Consider the following 21,935-nt stretch of genomic DNA (forward strand, 5'->3'; position numbering starts at 1 on the left):
CGGCTTCGTTTTGTTTTACACGCACACACACACACACACACACACACACACACACACACACACACGCACACAAAATCGTTGTTGACAAGTCATTTTGGCAACTTGTAGGTGCACATCCCATCAGCGTGGAGGGGACTCCCGATAGTGGATCGGACCCTCGGTCCGCCCCTTTCCTCGTCCTCCGCGCTACGCTCCTGCACACAAGCCAGTGGCACTGTCCTGTCGAGCAATCGGCGCACTCGGACCAACTTCGACTCTGTCCTTTTTCGGAAACATCACTCGAGTCACTTTTTTTTTCGGCTTTCTCCAGCTTTCTAGGTGAGTCGCTATTCTTTGTTCAGGGACCGCACTGCTCTGTCGTGCCGATGTGCGCGTACTTCAAGGCGAGGGTTAAATCATATCTGTCATCAGCGGAGCTGTAAAAAACATCGGCGGCGAAGATGTTTCGGGTTGTTTGGTTCGTGGCTTATAATGCTGCACGGCGAAAGTTTCCGATTTTAAATTGTGCGGTACTTTGCACTCAAGTTTTCAGAGTCTACTTTGAGCTAAAGGTTCACTTTTTCATGCGCATTCTCAGAAACACGCAGCACAGTGCAACAGTGGTTTCCATGTCTGCCTCAAAGTAGAGATCGGGGGTTCGAATCTCAAGGGTGGCTTCTGCAGGTACTCGGGCTTCCTCTCACATACCAAAACATGTTTGTTAAATTCATGGGTGACTTTAAATTGTCCCTGACCTGCGACTGACTGACGACCAATCAGTTTAGGGTCTACCTGGGTGGTTGCCCAAAATTCAGCAGCCGGCAAAGTGTCCAAATATTACAGATAAAGTATTTTACAAAATGATTCAAGAAACAAGTGTGATTATTTCAATGGACAAACAAAGATGATGGAGAGAATTGAGTGACTATTTTACTTTGAAAAAAAAAGATCCCATTTATTTATTTAATTTTCGACATTGTGGTTCACACTCCGAACCAGTAGATGGCGGAAATGAGCCATGACATTGTTGATCGACTGCCAAAACAATCACAAGAAGAAGACACGAGATGAAACAATACTAAATGTAATCTAAACAACAAGAACAGAATTATTCGACCTTCATCTTCGACGTGAGGCTCAAATGTCTGCCACTTTCAATTTATAGTTTGATTATTAAATTTAAATCATTAATTCGTTCAACACAAGCCCATGGTCAAACAATGGCCCTTTTGACTTCTCTCGCCGTCGACGGCAGTGAATGAGTTTTAAAAGCAGCAAAGCCTATTTCTAGCTGACTTGGGTAACTTAGTAAGCACACCGGGTTGAGTTTCTGACGATGCAAATGTGACTTAGATGTGAGAAAACGTGGAGAAATGTGGTATTCACGTCCAGAAATGTTTTGAGTGGCCGTTTCAGTCCTGTCAAAAGTTGTAAAAGAGTCTCCTCGGGTTTCTTGCGTGAAACTCAACCCTCCTTGCTGACATATTTATACACCACAGCAGCCAGCAGCGGCGATTCTATATATCATCATTATTATACCCTTGCTGCGGATGTATCAGGAATAAATCGTTTCTCTTTTTAATTATCTATACCCTGGAATTACAAGTTCCTCCACATCACCTAAAATTTATTAGGGTGCTTTGGGACTTAGTGTTGATATTCAGTGGCCTTGAGGAGTTTTAACTAGGGACCATAGCAGCACTATGTTAGGAGCAGAGGGCTTATGAGCCCCACACCCTAAGAGGAGACCACTGTGTGAAATGCCACACACACACACACACACACACACACACACACACACACCCACCCAAACACAAAAACACACACACACACACACACACACACATCACACGGGAGCAGGAAAGCCAACGGACAAACATAAGTGCAATCAACGAAAAATCCAGCCTGCGTTGCCGCTCAACATGGCTCAAGAGTCTGGCTGGAGTTGTGTCACAATGCGATTGTTCCAAGTTGAAGTCATTGCGCACGTCTGTAAGCAGCGGTGTCTCCACACAGTGGGCGTACGCTACATCCGACATTTCCTGCTCCCGTATGAACTCAGCCATATGTGTCATCCGGGGATTTTTTTTTTTTCGACTTTACTTGCCATTGTACTCTGAGTGAGACACAACCCAAATTGGAGCTTTTTATTTCGTCCACAGCCTCTTTTTATTTTTTGGGGGGGAGGAACCCTATTTTAAACTAAAGTTTGGCATTCCTTTGAAGCCTGACCTGCTGTGACCTTCAAGTGTCATTGACGCAACGAGGAAGGAGTCCATTGGAGAGGTGCGAACTTTGAATCCGGGTGCTTTGTTTGTCTTTACACCGCTTGGATTCCCAACCATTTTGTCCCACCAGACATGGTGATGCTGGTGAAAGTATCACGGTCTGTCATCACATCACTTTCTGAAGGTGACCGTCTTCAGGTTTCTGATTGGCTAAAATGTCATTAACAAGCTCCCACTCAGAATTTGTGTTTCTTGGGGAAGAATCGTTTGCGACAAGGACGACTAGCTCACAATCTTTGCTTCGGTTAATCTCTGATATGTTTGGAGGGTTTGTTCCTCACACCGACTCAACCGAGCATGTCTTTATGGAGTTTGGCACAGCCATGCTGGGACAGAAAAGGGCCTTCCCCAAAACTATTAACACACAGTTGGAAGCATATCGCAACAACGTTCAAAAGGCTGAAACTCATTTTCAACAGTCGACAGACTAATTTGCTTTCGTGAGCCTCGAGAACCCAACTCCTTTTCACCCTGCACTTGTGTCGGGCACTGCTCTCACGATTAACTGACCGTCATGTTGTGACTTCCTCTGAGGTTCTGCTGCTGGAAAGAACAAAGGGGCTGATGAAAAGAAACGCGTTTATTATTTGCCGCGGCGACACATGAAGAAACAACAAACGGCGGAGAGCCAGAGCGAGCGTGGATATTTATCCGAGGGTTGAACATGCTTTCTCGAGCGAAGACGAAGTGTTGTGCTTGGATTAAGGCTGAGTGTGATGGTTCGGAGTAGAAAGCCTAAAAATGCGAGTCTGAAAAATGCTGCCTTATCTTGCATGTTTGTTCACCTGGTTAGCTGAGTCAGAATCTGAAGGACATGAACGGAGAGACGGTTAACAAAGTCCACTGAGGTGGACCTACAGCAGAGGCGAGGCTTTCACACTGCGGGACTCCGAATGTGCCTCAATATTTAAAGTATAACGGAACACAAACAGGAAGTCATTATGGGGAAGCCATTTGTTTGTTTATTCAATATCCTACTAGTACACTGAATACTCCATGTACATGTACATGTACTAGTACGCTGTTTGCCGTTCCTAGTAAAACAGTTCAGCGCGGTAATAGAATGACTGTTTTACTAGTTATGTTTTTTTCTTCTACCACACCACCGTTCCGCACACTAGTAGAATGACTAGAGCGCGCTAGTAAAACGACTACACGTTACTAGCGAGGCCGAACTGTGCACTAATTGTCATTAAATACAACTACATTACGATATTACCTATTATATCATTATGAAAGCGTATAGGGAAAAAAAAAACTAGGGTCGATTCAGAGTCGGCACAAAAATGTAATTTCCATCACTGTTTTTCTGATTTAGCTTCCTCAAACAGCAGCCAAAATCACCAAGACCTCTGCCAGAGAGACGTGCATATTTAGGGGTACCAGAGATGAAGATTTAGAGGATTATCTAGGGTATGTCCAAGTCCCCAAAGTTCCTTTAGGCAGATCACCACAAGGATTATAGCTTTAAAGCCATTACCGTATGTTTTTACAGCCTGGTGGTGCTTAACGGGCTATTTATCTGACAGCCAAAAAGAGTGTTTACGCAACCTTGCAAACACATAAACAAGTACAAATGAGAACGGCCGTATCTGGCCTGGGGGAGTCCCAAACGGTTGAGCAAGCGCCTCTGTGGTGCGGTCAAAGGTCTCCCGATGGTTGACAGGCAGAGACGATACATCACAGCTTCCCGTAAAAAAAAAAAAATCACAATCGGGGGTAATTCACGACCGCATGTGTCGTTCCCCTAATCCAGTGAGTTATCGCTTCTTGTCCAACCTGGCTAGGGACATTTTTTTTTCCCGCCTTTTGAGTCTGCGAATATCCAGCCCGGTTCAGTTCAGTTCATGGGAATGTGCAAGCAGTTCCCTGTAGGCTTATGCCACCGTTGCTTCAACACGTGTCCTTTTTTTTTTCTTCCCCCCTCTCTCTTTTGCAAGACTTGATATGGCTCCGCTCAGCACTGGTATGTGGTGCGTTTCCTCCCTCTCGGCTTCCAGATGCCCCTCTTAAAACGCCAGCCCGGAGGGGAAGTGGAGCAGAGGGCTTGGTGACTGCGGTCAGCAGCAAATTAGAAAGACTGCTTTGGACCTGACGCAATCGCCATCGCGCAAACCGAAGCGAGTCATTAATGGAGCCTAGACGGGGCCCCCCCCCGCCCCCGCATGTGGAGGAGCCCCGAATGAGACCGCTGCTGTGCAAAAGACTTTTAAAGAGAAGCGGAGGAGCTTGTCAGGGCCCTTATGTTATCAAAATATTTAGGAATTGGCTATTCATTACTGTTGCTGGCAAAGACCAGCTTCTGGTGAGGAAAACAATTTCCTACACACGTACTGTATAAAACTGTCTAAGCGGTGACGAACGAGGCCAAAAGCGAACTCCTTCGGGTCATATTTATGACCGTTAAAAACAATAGAATAGAAGAAGGAATCACCCTGCAAGTTTTTAGCACGCTCCACAGACTTTTATTCTCCACCCAATGACTTTGGTCTAAATTTAGCTTCTTCCACGCTAGTTGACATTTTCAACAGTGGTGCGCAACCACCGGTCCACGGGCCCCAATTTGGTCCCAAGTCACATAGGTCGATATATTTCACAGTCAAATATGAAGTACATTGAAGTCCGCACTTATTTATTTTGACCGAAGTACTTAAATAGTTGAAGTACCTTTGCCTCCTTTGACAAATACAGTTCGGATTTCTGCGTTTTAGGAAGCGTCGCGCACGGTCTCAGCCTAAATCTTCTCAACTGCCGCAGCACAACCTCCCGACTGTCGTCCGTTTCTTTCTCCTGCCTCCGTTTTAAAGATAGACCCTTCTTTTCTCCCTTTTTTTACTCTCCGTAGACATTCTTCCACGGTGTGACCACAGAAGCATTTGCAGCTGGACTCGGACCTATTTCGGAGCTGATGTCGACAAAGCCAAAAGCGAAGGAAACCAGGGACTTGACTGCACTCCAACTGGCCCGGCTTCTGCCCGGGACACAACTGCGCAGTGTTCTCTGCAATTTATGTTGCTTTGATTCTGCCAGCTCCGCATAACGATGACCGGCAAAGAGTGGGACAGACTTTGGCTTGCGCACGATAAACATAGATAATATTTCACTCAAGTATCTGGTGCCGCAGGCCTGGGCTTTTTGACTCATTTAGATCACATGTTTTCAGAACTTGGGGTAACTGTAAGAGTTGAGGTGAACTGAAGTCTCACTTGCCAAATAGTTTCAGCTTTAACGGAACATTTTTCCGAGCTTGGTAAACATGAATCTCCAGGAAAAGCTCTCTGGCCTGAAAGGTCTGGTGACGCACTCGCACAGCAAACGGCGTTTTAAAGCCGACCTGACGGTGGACATGATCAGCCCGCCTCTGGGCGACTTTCGCCATACCATGCACGTGGGCCGCGGCGGCGAGGTGTTCGGGGACACCTCCTTCCTCAGCAACCACGGCGGCTCCGCCAACGGCGGCAACGGGGAAACGGACTCGGTGTCCAGCCCCGACAACAAAATCGGGGCCTTTTTCTCCAGGACACTCCGACAAATCAGGAGGGGCTCTGACAACAGAATCAGAGAAGGCTCCAAGGATGCGTCACTGCCTCCCCCGGCCGTTTCTCCCATCATCAAGAATGCCGTCTCCCTTCCAAGGCTGGACGTGGACATGTATAATGGGAGCCCCACCACAAAGATGCTTTTCCCCAGTTGTCAAAGCACACCAGGGGAGAGGAAAAGTTCTTACGGTAAGCCCACTGATCCAAAGTACAAGCCTTTTGGTCAATGCTTCGTCTCCTGTTTATTTTTTTGAATGAAGAATGTGAAAAGATAAACATTACTGAATGATGGTAATATTTGACAAATCCTATCGTGACACTGGAGTCTCTTTCTATTTCGTAGCCTGATTGCTTCACCTATTGTAAGGTTATTATAGTCAATGTAAAGTAACAAAATCAACTAAATATCGAAAAATCATTTTCATTAATGGATTAAAAAAACTAGTGCTCTTACAATAACTGGAACTACAATTTTAGCAAAATGTGAAATGCAATAGAGGGTCTAACACAAATCAGTAGAGATGTTACATGAAAGTGACTTCGGAAGCAAAAAAAAAAAAAAAAAAAAAAAAAAAAAAAAAAAAAAAAAAACATTTTCGGCCAGATTTCAAATTGTGTGACCTCAGAGTCAGCTGCCTGAAGACGTTCCATCAAGGCGAATTTCCACCATTAACTATGGCTCAGGTTACGGCAAAGACAACAAACCATTAGACAAATTTCCAAATTTCCTTCTGCTCTGTTGAACACTTTAACATCTGCTGACGGTTTTGATTTTGCGGTTGATTTTCTGGGCTCGCATCGGCATTGATGACTCACGCGGCAGGCGTCTGTTTGCAGCAATTTAGTTTCGGATCAAGTCACTCGATTCATCTTTCCAGTCTCTAGCAGACCATGATATGACGGTATACACCGCATGAAGTGATGTTAAGCCCTCTCATGCAGCCTGTAATGTGATAACATGATAAGCTGTCCACTGTAGTAACCGCTGTTAGGCTAAAATGACAAGTCGCCACAATCCGATGCCAGACTATCTGAATTTACTGGCATGATAGCCTTTTGAAATTAACACTTATAAAAAAAAAAATTAGGTTACAATGTGTGAATCCTGTCAGGGTCGGGTGAGGTTAAGGCACCAAATGGTGAAAACAGATCTCCTGCTGCCGAGTCGTGTGCGCGTTGCGGTCATGCAACTGCCGCTACCTGACGCCCAGCAGCGGACGCTCGCACATTGAAATAACATCAGCATCACCCGCTGAGCCGCGCCATTCAAGCAGAGGGTTCGGGTCCACCGCAATAAAATGACCCCCCCACCCCTCCGCCCCCAATTGAATTTCCATTGGTTGTGTTTTTTGTGGCGTCAGCACATAAATTCCAACGCATCAGGATAGACATTTGGAATGGTGAGCTGATGAAATGTCAAGTGTTTCCCTACAGGGGTTGACGAGTACCACCGAGCTTAAAGTTTAGAAAGATACTTCCTCAGTGGGTCTCACACTTTTTACATCTAGTACCACCTAGGAAAAAAAAAAATTGCAGTACATCGATTTGTTTTCTCACAAGAAGCAAAGATCTGAAAAACAGCATTTGAAAGAAAAAGCTAATATATCTTCTCTGGAAATTCCAAGTGTCATATGCTCCTCAACCAAATCCCAGAATCGTCCTCTACGATTACGACGGGACAAAAAACTAAATCCCGGTTGCTGAACGCAGTAAAACACACAAGCGGGGGTCAAACGAGTTAACGCAGGGCCCCCTGTTGTAAACTCTGCAAGACTTGGCGACCATGCGCAAGAGCACCAGTCAGGTCTACTCAATGATTTAGACAGACTTGCCCCAGATGCCTTTATATATCACTTTGGCGCATTAGCAGAAGCTTCTGCACTGATAAAAGACAGCCATCCAGAAAGAGCAGCAATAAACCGATGGGAGTTTGTCTACGAATAACTCACAGTGATACCGGACTTAAGCCACATAAATCTAAGAAAAAAAAATGTAATCATATACACACACTACTATGTTCTGTTTGGTGTCTGTCTTAAATGATTTTGGGGGCAATTTTAGTGGAGTACGTCTATGACATTTCATTAAAGAGGAATGGATTTTATTTATTTATTTTTTATAAATGTCTTTTATAAATGGGCTTTTAGTAGATTTACAGTTATACCGTTCTGTCCAATGGTGGCAAGGAGGAAACTCCTTAAATTGTAGTTTGTTAATTTGTCAGAAATTATGGTTTGTACTGCCCCCTGTTGGATTTATAGAGTACATTTTGACAAGTCCTTCCAAGAACGTGCTCATACGTCTGGAATTGAGTGTCGAAACACAAACGTTTGCACTTCACTGTCCACCATACACGTACCATAGATGCACATTTTGTCACCAAGATTCACAAGTCACTAAATTGTTCCTTGATGCTAATTCCCAAATTCTAGTATTAGCAATGGTGATATTTTGAAAAAGTATGTTGTGTTGTTCAGTACATAATGCGTGCAATTCTATTCTCCTCAGGTTTGGAGTCCGGCTTCGTCACACTTCCTCGTCTGTCCCGCTCCGAGCGTCAGCAGCCGTCCGTCTCCAACCAGGCCCCTTACTCGGCCAACGTGCACCGCGGCTCTCTGACCGACCCCGCCGACGCCATCTTGACCACCCGCTCTACCGCCGTTGTGACCTCTGACCCCAAGCCAACCGCCTTCTCCAGCTCGTTCGCTTCCCTCACCTCCCTGGATACCTTCAACTTCGACCTGGGCCCCTCCCTCATGAGCGAGGTGTTCGGCTTACTGGACGGAGACAGTCACACCTGGGAGAGAGACGAGACGGGGTCGCCGTGGGGTCTCACCAACGAAGGATCAGAGATGGACTCGGCTACTATCTCTTACGTGGACTCCCTGCTGAGGGAGGACTGCGCGGGCGGGAAGAGTCCGCAGGGGGCGGAATGGGACGACGACGAAGGAAGTGCGAATGAAATGAACGAAATCGCCGTGTCCGGGAAATTACCTGACGCGCTGAGGGGAGGCTCGCTTGAGCGAGCGAGGTTAGCGGTGAGGATGGAGAGCGAGCGCTTCCAGAGTGCCGCCGATGTGCTCGCACGCCATTACGGCGGTCACAACCGGATGGAGACGGTGGATTCGGAGAGGATGAAGAAGATATCCTATAGCTACGCAGACGATGATGATGATGAAATCAAAGTCTAAGCTGTTTGAACATGAAACTCATTACCGGATATACTCTTTGATTCCTCTGTAATTGTAATCCAATAACCAAATCGGCAGCAATGACTCTCAGACTGCAAATGGAGGATATTATTTTTAACATGAATGCTGGAGATTTTTTTTTCCACTAATGGCGCCATGATTTTTGCTGCAAATGCAACAACATTAAGGACTGACATATTTTCAATGTACACAAAGTTCAGGATATTGGGCTAAACCTAAAATGGCTTCCCTGAAACTCACAGATTCACTGCTCATGGGCTCAGGCTGACAAAATAAAAGCATTACTCTGGCGCCATCTTCTGATGGCTTAGTGTCAAGGAACTATGTTGCACTTGATTGAGCAGCTCGATTTAGACAAAAAGTGGTGCTTTAGCACCATTTGGTGGCAAGTTGAAAATTTTCATTTGAACAAAAGTAATGCTTTCCTACCATCTTGTAGCATCAATAGGGAAATATAAACTTTTTTTGTGGGGGGGGGGGTCAATTACTCACAGACGTTCACTACTACTGAATTTGACCTTCACAACTGGTATAGTGCATTCAAAAGCTCAGAGAAGCTCGAAATAAATTCAGCTGTAAAGATCGTGGCGCATTGTAGATTCATCCTGAAATATCACCTGAAAGCCCAATAACCTAAACATTTTGTGACGACTGTCTTGAACTGAGGCTCAAAAAAAAAAAAAAAAACACTCCCCACCGAAGATTAAGAAAGAGAGGAAACACTAACGTTACTCAACAAAGAAGTCCTGCCATTCACTTTATACTCACTACTTCTTCGTACGGGAGGAGGACAATCTAAGGGTATTCTAATGTGCTTGCTGCAAAACCGCCATCAGTCGCGGACACGGATACAAACGAAAGGTTTCTGGAGGTCGGTGTGCAGTTAGCATGCGTCTCGGGCTGAACTTCAATTCAGAACATTGCAAGTCATTTTATTGAAGACTTACCTTGACAAGAAGGGGAAGCCTTAAAATCGTAACGATTTTTACAGTGTTTTAATGGATGAGAGTTATCGCGTGACACAAATTGAGTAACATGACAATAACGCCAGTGTTTGGTGTTGTCAACTACAGTACAGGCTGTACTATGTAATTGTTCCTTTAATGCTGCAGACCATTTGTATCAACTCTGTGCACCTCTAACGAGGAACTATGTTTCGAACAGACACATTGTAATGTCTAGGTTATTGCCTACAAATGTACATGAGAATATCAGCTGACTGCCCAATAAACATGTACTCATAAGCACTTTCAGAACATAGAGCGGTCCAACCTTATACTTTATGACAAACTACAATGATATGAATTGGAAATAAAGACGCTGTCGTTTGTGGAGTTTGGATGGTAAGTTCATAAATCTCAAAAAGCAAAAGATTCAACCTCGAGGCTTGGGAGTGACGTTATTATCTTCGATTGCTCTCCGGAAAATAAAAGACTGCAGTGGGTGAAAAATAAAGACGGTTGTTAAGAATTTGGAATAGTGGGGGCAAATGTATTGGAAGTCATAATCATGACAGCTTCCGACATGAATTAGAATGGAATGTCGTGGTATAAAGACCTATTCATATGAAATATTTGCATGTGATAAATTTAAGTCCATATAGTGTAGCTCTCCTCTTACTGTGCTATGGAGGGAGCCTCTTTGGACTGTAACGCAGGGGGAAGCGGCGGAGGGCAACTGGGGGCTTTCAGTCCAGACTTTTTAACGGGCGGCTTTTTAAGACCAACCGGCTGAGCTGTGGGTGGCGGACGCGTCACCTGTGTCCCGACTGTCGCAGGGGGAGCCACAGAAGCCCGAGGCTTTGGCGGCACCGGCGCTTTGGGCTTGCTGTAGTGAACCGCGAACGGCTCGTCAGCTTCGTTGGCTTTTCTCACACTGATGCTCCTCTTTGCTGCAAATGAGAGACAATGTACAGACTTGTAAGATGGACGGACAATTTATGTGATACGCCGGTCGGATTCAGCTTGACGAGAGGATTAGTATGTCTTGCACAAGCACGGTGACGACAAAGTAGAAACCAGTACTTGAGGGAAAGTACTATGAGCTGCGGGGGCCCACCCCTGTCGTGGTTAGGACAACATGCAAGATGACGCACGAATTGAGTGGGTGATATTTTGACGGGTAATGCAAAACTTCCTGTTTTGATCTGGATTTAGCTTCCCTCTGTAGACTTGTACTAACTAAACTTGTGAAAGGAAAAGACAGATGTCAAGAATGTGCTCAGGACTTTACACAATGGAAAGAGACACCCCAATATCTGCGCTCAACAACAGCAACCAGTAAAGGAAATATGATCGTGGCTTTTGGGGTCAGATCTCACCATTGCACAATTCAAATTGCAAATGGTTATGCTACCGCAGTGGTGGGCAAAGTTTGGAACGGGGGGTACAAATGGCTTTCATCTTTTAAGGCGGTCTACCAAGTGTTTCCATCCTGTAAAATACATTCCATAGCTATATGTATATCCATCCATCATACATTTTATCAAAGCCATGTATTTGTAAATATACACATTTTAAATGAAATCATTTATTTATGAATAACAGGAATGAACTATTGTTTCATTATTAGAATAATTAACAAGTACATCATTTATTACTTAAAATAAAATATTTTACTTTTTTCACATACACATTGATAAGTCTTTTGTTTTTCTTATGTTTTCTAACATTGAAATGTGGCCCTTGACCACAAAAGTTTTCCCGCCCCTGCTCTGGAAACGTCAAGTGTGTTTTGACTCACGTTTCGGCATGGCCATCATCACAACTGCTTTAGTTGAGACGGGCTGGACCTCCGAAATGGGCTCTAATTGATCCAAGCATGGCTTCTGCGTGGGGTCCCTGCTCTGTCTTGGGTGGGACCCTGTGATTCTTTGATGTGGAGTTAGGTTCTGGTTTGGCAACAAGTTTGGTCTTGTGGGAGCTGAGCTGGTGGCTATCGTTGTGTCTTTTTGGATTGTGGTTGCAGCCTTGGTTGCGGAAGCAGCCCACGCTTGGTGTCTTACAAACTTTTCAGAGGAGACGTTGATCTCGTCCTTAGAGGGCATGCTACAAGCAGACAAAAAAGTACATCTAAGAATAATGACAATAATTTATATACTTTTATGTAGCATCTTTCAAGGGACACAAGGACGCTCAACAATTACTCATAGGGGATACAGACTGTTCATTTTCCATGCACAATTATAATGTTCTGGGTTAATAATGACCCGGCCCAAAACGATCCTCATAATTGTCTATACTAAAAAATGAACAACACATCTTTTCAACATAGCTTGTCTGATATTCATACATGGATGACCATAAGTAGCCTTCTATGCTGATTCTGAGGCTATACCTGTTTGTCTTAGTGCAAGGGAGAAGATAAGTTGAAGAGGACGAGGCTGCGGAGGGAGCGGAGAACGTTCTGCACAATGGCGTTTTTTCTGAGATCATGGACTGGTCATCTTGGATGTTGGGAAGCTCCGGAATCTCAAAGGACACCTCTGAATAAACATTTACATCATAGATCCGTTTATTCTCTGCTTACCTACTGCTATCAGAATAGCATCTGTCCGTGTTTCCATTGACATACTCGAGTCAGTGTCTTCAAAACGGTAAATAGACAAATAGGTACATCAACAAAATCTAACGGGTTGTAAAATAAGATCTGTATTGAAAAATATGCCTTCAATATAGAACTGTTCTCAGAGGTATTCTTAAAAATGCCTTGTAGTGGTTCTAGTTTGCAGAACCAGCGCTAATGTCGTGGGACAGATGATGAGAGTTGTTCTGTACTTTCACCTTCAGGGAAGAGCACGGAGCTGTATTGAATGAGAGGCTCAATAACCGTCACCACCTGCACTGAGGATGCGGCCGCCATATCAACCAGGGAGATCTCCCTAAATAGGAAGAGAGCAAGCGGACAGGATGAGATTGATGACGGGTATGAAATATGCGGTTGGACACCTATGGTTACCCCTCGGCTTGTGGCCAGAGAAGGTTGGGCCCCAGCACGATGGCAATGTTACTGGGCGTCATCTTGTTTGCAGCCTGCTGCTCGGACAGCAACGACAAGAACTGCACCAGGTACCTGAAAATAGATGAAGAAATGCCATGTGAGGGAAGACTTGTACTTGTTTACTTTCAATTAATTATTATACAAAGCAAATAATTCCGCACCTGAGATTGTTATAGTTTTCAGGCGGCAGTTTCTTCAGCAGGATTCGGAACTGCTCCAGCTTCTCTGTGCAGTCTTTTTCACTGTGAATACACACGTTTTTTTTCCTTTTTTACAATTTAAAACCAATTGTGTCTTAACATGACAAAACACAAACTAAATATGAAGAGTCAAGAATTACAACGCCATCGCATCAACAATTTCACAGAGCATTTGTGTGCTAATGCAGCTTGCCAACGGTAATCTGTGCATGCAACAAAACTCAATGCAGCTCTGCGGGCCGGTTGCGATGTACATTAGAATCAATTATGAAACGAAGCGGAAAACCAGAAGCGAATTGTTTGTCGACGTACAATTTAAAAGTCACATTTCTATGACATGCTCCCTATTAAAGTCACGAAAGTGATATGAAAAATGTTGTGAGGACTCAGGAGTGGAGTTGATACACACCTGGCTGCTTTGAACCAGTCATTGTAGAGTTCAAAGGTCATTAGAGGCTCAGGAAGTTCTCGCAGGTAACACTTCAGAGCTCCTATTGAGAGTAATTTAACAAACAAAACAGACACATGAGCCTCCCTTTGTGGCAAACCACTTCTTTCTTGACAATCACGTCATCTTTTTACGGTTCAGTAAAAAAAATAAAACACATTACAATATAGGGCATGTGATGCTGCAGCATGCCAATAGATGGGCGGTGCAATAAGTGGCCGGCAGATTGGAGAATTTAATGGATAGGCTTCAGGGTGCTGGCAACCTTTTGAAAACTCATGTTCATGATAACTTACCGGCCACAGCATGAGGGTCCATGCTGAACTCGCCGTGATCAACCGTCCCCTGATCCATGCAAGCCTTGAGCCTTTTCACCACTGAGGCCGCCGCCGCCAGACGAAATAGACCCTGCAGAGAAGTGTAGAAAAAAGGCCTTTCAGCTTTTTAGGGCAGATGATACGATCGGCTACTAAAATGGCCTCACCTCCTCCCTCATCCCGGTTCTGAGCAGCATGTGAATGCATTCTTGAATGGGTGCTGCAATTTCTCGGTTGCTCTGAAGCAGATGAGAGGCAAGAGACTCCCCGAAAACTTTCGGGCCCGAGGGGTTTGCTGGTGGCTCTGGAGTCCATAACACATGTAGAGCAAGGTCAAGTCAAGGGTAAGCCCGTGTGGCAAATAAATATATAGGCTAACCTTTCGGCCTGTGGTTCTCCTTGAGTTCGTTTATATTTTTATCCAGGAACTCGTGTGAATGTTTGTGGTATTCTGCTTGCAGCTCCAAAAGCTTCAGTGAAGGAATAGAAATATATCAATATATTTTAAAAAACCTTTACGGTCGGTCCGTAAACATTCTCCCTTTGCGTGCAGGTTTGGAAAGTATAAATAAATGGGGATTTGCTGTGTTGCCAAACATGCATGGAGAGTTTTTAAATAGTTCCAAGTGCAACATACGCGGATGAAGTAGCTTGCATAGTCGTCTTCTTTGGTCGCAAAGTGATACAGATCTGCTGAATATTGATTCTAGAAAGAGAAGAACAATCTACTGTTAAAAGTTCAACTCCTTGGAGCTGTGCGCTGGTACCTTGATGGTCTCCAACTTCCTCAGAGCTTCTTCTTCCTCCTCCTTGAGACCGTCCTGCTTGGCCTGTGGACCGGTGCTGGCCTGGCTCCTGGGGTTCAAGGGATCATATCCAATGGAACTTCGGCGCATTGAAAGTTCAAAGGCAATAAACAAACCACTCACCTGAGTCGTGCATTGTTCCAGTCTGTATTGAGCTTTGCAAATAGCTTCTTGTTTTTGAGAATCTCTGGTAATTCATCCTTGAAGAACAGGAAGGAAGGACGTCATGCTGGGGAACGTGACATTTTATGTGCTGTTGGTAAACCGACATTGAGGGAGACATACAGTTCGCTAATCTGAATCGGCAAGTCAGTTTTTAATTAAAAACAAAATGTCGGATGAAATAGTCCTTCGGTTTTATGACGCTGCATATACAGAGATATGTATCGAAATGATGGGGAGATTTCCAGACGCCTGCGGTATACATGTAATACTGTATGTCCCCTGTAGTGAAGAGAAACTCAATTCACCTCGCTAAGTTTACTCAGCGGCTCCAAAACGTCCTTTTCCACTCTTATTTCAAAGTCTGCCAAGAGGCTGGCCAACTTCTTCTCCATGAAACAGCACATCTCCAACACCCTCCTGCCACACACGGCTTATCGTTATTCAAATGCATTTGGATGTCGTGCGTGTCATTCACGAGCCTCCGCGGTTTGTCTCTCTTCCCATTCGGTACAGAACTGAAAACCCCCAGTCAGGTGCCTTCTCACATGACTTTTGGCTCAGACGGGGTTCACCTGATGGATGAGTTGGCGTCAAAGTCTTTGAAGCTTTCCGCCATGCTGACTGATAGCAGCATGAGAGGCAATTTTTTCTGGGGAGAAAGTGTTGAGAAACCTCATTTTTAACACGCGCTCCGTGAAATGATTAATTTATTGCCAACTGTCCATGATGATGATTTTTTTATTTTATTATTCTTATTTTTTGCTGTATTCGTTTCTTACCATCCGTTTTTCAGCATCGATACCCGTCTGACTCTGCATGCAGCCTTGCAGCTTCTTGTGTAGCATCTGCGCTGCTCTCTTGGCGGGCTCCACCCGCTGCTCCACCTTCATTTCATCAAACGGGAAAAAAAACGTCGACGACTACCGAACTCCATGAGAGGCAATTTTTTCTGGGGAGAAAGTGTTGAGAAACCTCATTTTTAACACGCGCTCCGTGAAATGATTAATTTATTGCCAACTGTCCATGATGATGATTTTTTATTTTATTATTCTTATTTTTTGCTGTATTCGTTTCTTACCATCCGTTTTTCAGCATCGATACCCGTCTGACTCTGCATGCAGCCTTGCAGCTTCTTGTGTAGCATCTGCGCTGCTCTCTTGGCGGGCTCCACCCGCTGCTCCACCTTCATTTCATCAAACGGGAAAAAAAACGTCGACGACTACCGAACTCCAATTGTGCCACGCCAAGTGGCGCCTTTAAAACGCGTTTCATTTTTCTCACCACAACCAGGTCCGAGTGTAGAAGCTCACTGACATCTTGTGACCTGCAAATAGGAAATAAGGGAGACATGGCGGTCTTAAAAAGTTTCTTCACAATTACAAAAATGATTAGAATCATTGCTATAGGTAAACTTAAAAAGGTAGTTGAACTGTGGTGTTCAGATCTTGTTTGTCTGATAATTCAAGCCGATCATCAAACATGGTTGTTGGCGACCTCGTCATGCAAATTTTGATCAGGCCTGACTGACAAGTAACAAAAAGCCAACGGCCTTCACGGTGTTTGCTCGGACCCACTCGTGCCCCAACAGTTTAAAGCCTCTCCTTTGCTCTAATGTAAATGGCAGCATTCCAAAAATCATGTTGAGGGGATGACAAACGTGAATGCATCACCTGACATAGAGTATGACAGTGGCTTGAAGCTACTGGCAGTTCCCTTTTCCAAACTTCACTTTTGAGAAGCATCGCCTCTCAAAGAGGAAAGTGATATCGTAGCACAGGGGAAATGCGGCCAGCCGGTCAGAATGGCATGCTACGACAATTTGAAAAACAACCTCGTATTGGTGTTATATAGATAAAACATGTCATGTTTGCGTACAAAGAGAAGGGACAGACCGCCTTCAGAGTGCGGTTTCAGTTTTGCAGATGCACACCCCCGCTGCTGTTTTCAGGATGTGTCAGAGCGAAAGAGGGTGACACAAAAATAAACGGTGCCATTGCTGCATGCAGGCAAAATCATTTGTTGTCTTTTTAATGTGCAAGTGTACCTTGTTTTGCTTGCATCTTGATTGAATGAAACAAAAACAGGCCGATATTTTCAATGAGTTCTTCACACCACATCAAGCACCAGTCATCACCACATCAGTACATAAATACTTTGGAATTCATATCGACATTACATTGAAGTGACTTCAACTTACTTTGCAGAAGAGCCAAACTGCTTCAGAATGCTCAGAGACTGTCGGAGCATTGCAGCGCTGTTGGTCGTCTCCGCAGTGCCTGACCTCCACCGGGGTTTACTTGGGCAGCTGCAAGCCTACTTGACGGCGCGCTTTTGCGTTGTCTCTTTTAGTTCTCCTTTCAGACGCGCTCTCTCAAGCGCTTATGCGGTTAACGAGGAAGTTGCGTGGATGAAATGTGAGCGGGAAGACCCCCCCCTCCCCCCGGCCCCTTCTCTTTCATTTGACTAGCAAACAGTTACGCTCGCCAACTGATACTTTGCAACGACACTGTACTAGATTATCCATCTTGTTCAGTGGGGGGGAAGTAATGAAGTACAAACATGTTTTTACTGTAGGCTACTTCAGTATTTTTTTTTCCAGGTATCCGCACGACTTGCGTATTTATTATTCTGATGACTTTTAACTGTGACTACCCACATTTGAAAACAGATCTCAGATCTTACTTTAAGAACATCGAGAGCGATGATAGTAATAAACACGCCACCCCGCAAATGGCGTATATGCATAAGCTTCCCAAATGTAAAGTTAATTTCACCAATAACATATTTTTTATAATATTCGCATCATGATTCATAGTGATTTTCTGAGCATTGCGCTTGTTTTGGCTTCTTTGTAGTACTTCGGTAACAGGAAAGGCACTATAAATACAATATATTATTATTGCTGGATACTGATGCACATCGGTGACAGCGTCTGCAACTCTCACTATTCAATACTGTAAATATAATATACATTTATATGTAGACAGACACTAAAGACAAACGCATATAAAATTCAATGTATAAAACAAAAAGTGTAGGGCAGGGGACTAAGTCAACACATGGGGCATCGATGCAAAACAAATGTCAATTTGTGAATCAATTTCTTTATTAAACGACTTCAAACACGTGAGGAACTTGGTTCTATGTTGCATTTTGTTTTGTTTTTTTTTCCCTAAAAACAGTTGGTGGCTTGGTTCTTTTATATAGGAGTCTGTGATTGTTCTTAAATTATTAAGGTTGCCTGAAACATACCGAAACCGGCTGGATTTTACAAATTGCCAAACGATTAGTGTTCTTTAAACATCGTTCGCAGTGGATATTTTGCTTGTCAAATGAGGGGAAACAAACGAGGGAAGTCTTCTGGTTGAGTCGGGAATTTTGAAACGGAATGCCATTCTGAAAAAAATAAAATACTGAATGGCAAAACGACAGTGAGGTGGCCTTTTGTGAACAACGGAGAAAAAAAAATGCATAAAAAAAAGAAAAAAAAAAAAGAAATAATCGGAGGATTCCAGCAGAACCACATCAAGGCCACTTTGATGAAAGGCTACCAAAGACGCGGTACGGTGTTTATCTATTTAAAAAAAAAAAAAAAAAAAACTAACTAAACTAAAAAATGCTTATCAAAAGGTAGTTCAAGTAATAGTCTTTCTGTTTTGAGGCATTACAAGAAATGTCCATTTCAAAAACCTGCTGTGTTGAGGAAATGAAAACATTATTCTGAATTTGAGTCCGTCTTTCCGACCGACGATTGCGGCATTCTGGCAAAAAAAAAAAAAAAAAAAACGAGTCGGGCGGAATGAAAAGTTCAAGCACCTAAGAGCTCCTCGTCTCGGCTCTCTGCTGTTTTTGAGTGCCAACATCATCTTGTAAAAACAATAAATTGCAAAAGGAATACAAATGATTAGCAGCGTTAAGAATTAAGATGGCGGAAGAAGAGTAAAGAGAGAGTGTAAGCACTTGGAAAAACCTGCAAAAGGGTCCCAAATGTTGCATGTCTCTTAACCTCTCGATGATTTCACCCGTTTTCTTGTACTGGGTGGAGCACGTCGTCCCTTCGATGTTACGTGAAGAACTTGGATGGAGCTCGGGGTGGGGGGGCAGCCATGTCATGTTCTGACGCTACTCAAATGTGTTCCCTCGCCTTTGTCCGTCCCTCTGAGTCTGATGTGCATGTTGAAGTTGTTGGAGAGGTGACTAACGCTTCGCTTTAGCCTCCTCGGCATCTTTAACACGCAAACGAGAGATTTGACATTTTAAACAGGAGGATCACTATCAACCACTATTAAGGCTATGAAATCAGCATTTTAGATGTTGGCTTAATGGCTTTACAGTAGTCCTGCACACAGGCCGGGTCAAATTTCCTCACCTTTCCTGAGTTCGTCTCTCTTCTTGGCAGCTTCCTCCCTCTGTTTCTTGATAATGGCGAGTCTGGCCAGGTCAGCCCTCGCCTGCTCCGTCTTCCCCTCAAGATGAAGCTTCATGTAGCGTTCCTTGGACTTCTGCTTTTCGATCTCCTCCCTGTGGCGGACGCCACAATTTCAACAACTCATTTCAAAGTGACAGGAACAAACCGGGCTGACTTTAATGTGATGTTTGAGCAGGCAGAAGCGCTACTGTGGTTCTAACATCACTTCGTCCGCCCCCCAAACAGGAACTCCCCCCCCAATTCGGTGTTCCCTCTAATTCACCTATTTACTGTTATTTTTTTCTTTGCTTCTTTTAACATATCCATTGCTTAAAACCTCGCCTGTTCATGTTTTGTTTTGTTGCTTTTTTTTAAATGCAGCTTTATGTGCCACAAGATGGCGCTGAAGCTCTTTTAGAAAAGGGTGCTTTGGCAACAACTTGTGGCATCTTGGTGGCTCGGAACACTATTAAACTGAAGGAAGGGGCTTTTACTGGACTGACCAAAGCCTTCAACACAATGACCAAAAGAAATGTAGTGCTTTGTGATGAAAAATTAATTAGCACAGCTTAAGTTACACTTGAATAGCATTAGCGAGACTGTACGGTCTTTGTGGTAACTTATGTTTTAATTTTGTAAAGATTTTACCATCGACTAAAAAGATATTTCTTGCAAGTCAGACTCACCTCTCCCGACGAGACAGCTCTCGAGGAGCTTCGACATCTACTTCGGTCACTTTCTTGCTTTTCTGAGAAATGCGGTTGGGATTCTCAATTTCTATAAGTCCCTCCACACCGCTCCTTTTCTTACACTGCATGCAAACATGAACATGTTAGCAATACAATGATGAAAGTTAGCAGTCAATTAGAATAACAGCAGTGATGTTGACCTCAGACTCGTCCTCGCTGCTACTCTCCTCTTCAGACTCTGAACCGCTCTCTTTCTCCACACCAGCATTTGCTTCCTGTTGGAAGCGAGGAGAAACAGTAGCACATTAGACTGAGACAAATGCTGATAAAAAAAAATGCCATAAAATAATATTTTCGAAACTTACCAGCTCTCTCTGGGCTTTCATTTGTCGGTCAATCTCCTCGGGATTGCTAAATTGCTTCCCTCTGCCCTTATGGCCCTTTTTCCCTGTGCCAATTAATATATGCATGTCAATCACAATTCCAAATCCAAGCATGTGAGAATAAGACACAACTGAATACATCATAGAACAAGAGTTACAACACACATGAAACCAACTCGTTGGGTGTACATCAAGGTTATTTTGGTAAATTAACAAAACAAAATAACTACAATTAAAAAAAAATGATGAAATAAAATTGTTGTCATTTGATTATTGTAGATTACTTTATTACACAACACTTATTGTGATTTTTTTAAAAAAATCTTGCACTGAGCAAATGCTTTGTAAATATACAAAAACTAAAACTACTAATAGAATTAATTAAAAAAACGAAACTGAAACAATCATTTTATTTTAAAAACAAGCGAAGCTGTCAAAAGGAGCTAAATCAATGACACACACACACATGGCAACCCTAATGGCGGTAAACGTTCACGGCACAAGTCAAGGATATTTAGTGATGAAAAAGCTTTTTTTTACGTAAACCTAACAATAGGTAAACAACTCTACTCATACGAGTTACAGTTTTGTCAATTCGTATACATATTGGTGATGTTTCCTGGGTCTTAGAATGCCAACAGAGCCTCAGTAAAACAGTCGGTTAGCATGCTACAAGCTAAGCATGCGTAAAAGCTACCTCCGGACACTGCGCTTAGCTTGCTCCAAATGCTGTTTACGACGCTTCAGCAGTGACACTTACCGCCCCTCGGCATGGTGAAGAGTAACGTCAACAACAATACAACTTGATCCCGCTGGGTAACGCAGAAAAAAACTCTACGACACGACGTTTAGATGCACTTAGAAAGAAAAAAAGGCTGCCCAGTTCGAACTTGATTGTCAGCGAAAGTGCTCTCTACAGTCTGCGCCTGCGCAGTCCTAAAAAGAAAAAAACAGTTGACGCGACAGTCACACCCGCCAATCAGCTTCATTGATTTATTCAGTTGGGAGGGGTTAGGAACGAGAGAATTAGATTAATAAATATTTTAAAAATATAATATTGAAAGAAGTAAATATATATTTCACTAATTAATTAAATGTTGATGGAAATATAAATCAATATTGGAGTAATTTCATAAACACTCATCCATTTAAATCATTCTCGACCTAATTTAATAATTCACACCGGTTAAATCAATAATTTCGGCACGTTTAGTCCTCCATAATGTCCCGTGACAAAAGCTTACTTTTATCCCTTTTTCCCCCCCTACCAATTTTACGTCAGGCAGTTAATTTATTGGCAAATACGCCACTAAATTTGTCTTAATATTGGTAAATCTCAGTGTCACTTGTACAATGCATACAGTCTTGTGTATTGATGTGCAAAATTAATTTGGGAAGAGAAATGCAAACAAAGTGCTACTAAGCAATTTATCAACTTGCTGGTCTTCAAAATGTTGAATGAAATCTGAATGTATTAAATAAATCGGTTATCGGTTTGTCTT

The 21,935-nt window shown here is 43.5% G+C and overlaps 3 protein-coding genes across 5 annotated transcripts; 1 reads left to right on the plus strand and 2 right to left on the minus strand.

Annotated features, from left to right (window-relative positions):
- The first annotated feature begins 192 nt into the window (after window positions 1-192).
- Window positions 193-9,339, plus strand: cdc42ep1a (CDC42 effector protein (Rho GTPase binding) 1a). Of its 2 annotated transcripts, none has more exons than XM_019864412.1 (3): window positions 193-318; window positions 5,113-5,995; window positions 8,315-9,339. In XM_019864412.1, the coding sequence occupies exons 2-3, from the start codon at window positions 5,524-5,526 to the stop codon at window positions 8,995-8,997; spliced, it is 1,155 nt and encodes a 384-aa protein (XP_019719971.1). In that variant the 5' UTR covers window positions 193-318; window positions 5,113-5,523; the 3' UTR covers window positions 8,998-9,339. The 2 variants fall into 2 exon arrangements, with proteins under 2 accessions (XP_019719971.1, XP_019719980.1); XM_019864421.1 differs by lacking the exon at window positions 193-318 and adding an exon at window positions 1,820-2,265.
- A 595-nt stretch (window positions 9,340-9,934) lies between these two features.
- Window positions 9,935-17,895, minus strand: sh3bp1 (SH3-domain binding protein 1). Of its 2 annotated transcripts, XM_019864392.1 has the most exons (18): window positions 17,151-17,895; window positions 16,235-16,277; window positions 16,032-16,136; window positions 15,526-15,602; window positions 15,259-15,370; window positions 14,912-14,988; window positions 14,750-14,837; window positions 14,620-14,688; window positions 14,362-14,452; window positions 14,150-14,286; window positions 13,962-14,073; window positions 13,627-13,708; window positions 13,179-13,259; window positions 12,976-13,089; window positions 12,801-12,898; window positions 12,355-12,502; window positions 11,761-12,065; window positions 9,935-10,909 (listed from the first exon to the last, which is right to left on the minus strand). In XM_019864392.1, exons 1-18 carry the CDS (start codon window positions 17,198-17,200, stop codon window positions 10,635-10,637), a joined length of 2,064 nt encoding a protein of 687 aa, XP_019719951.1. In that variant the 5' UTR covers window positions 17,201-17,895; the 3' UTR covers window positions 9,935-10,634. The 2 variants fall into 2 exon arrangements, with proteins under 2 accessions (XP_019719951.1, XP_019719960.1); XM_019864401.1 differs by lacking the exons at window positions 16,032-16,136; window positions 16,235-16,277; window positions 17,151-17,895 and adding an exon at window positions 15,733-15,880.
- A 142-nt stretch (window positions 17,896-18,037) lies between these two features.
- Window positions 18,038-21,369, minus strand: pdap1a (pdgfa associated protein 1a). The gene is made up of 6 exons (XM_019864431.1): window positions 21,194-21,369; window positions 20,416-20,498; window positions 20,251-20,325; window positions 20,048-20,172; window positions 19,323-19,474; window positions 18,038-19,179 (listed from the first exon to the last, which is right to left on the minus strand). Exons 1-6 carry the CDS (start codon window positions 21,204-21,206, stop codon window positions 19,151-19,153), a joined length of 477 nt encoding a protein of 158 aa, XP_019719990.1. The 5' UTR covers window positions 21,207-21,369; the 3' UTR covers window positions 18,038-19,150.
- Between the last annotated feature and the right edge of the window lie 566 nt (window positions 21,370-21,935).

The sequence above is a fragment of the Hippocampus comes genome, unplaced genomic scaffold (genome assembly GCF_001891065.2).
Source record: "Hippocampus comes isolate QL1 unplaced genomic scaffold, H_comes_QL1_v1.1 scaffold74, whole genome shotgun sequence".
NCBI lineage: Eukaryota > Metazoa > Chordata > Actinopteri > Syngnathiformes > Syngnathidae > Hippocampus > Hippocampus comes.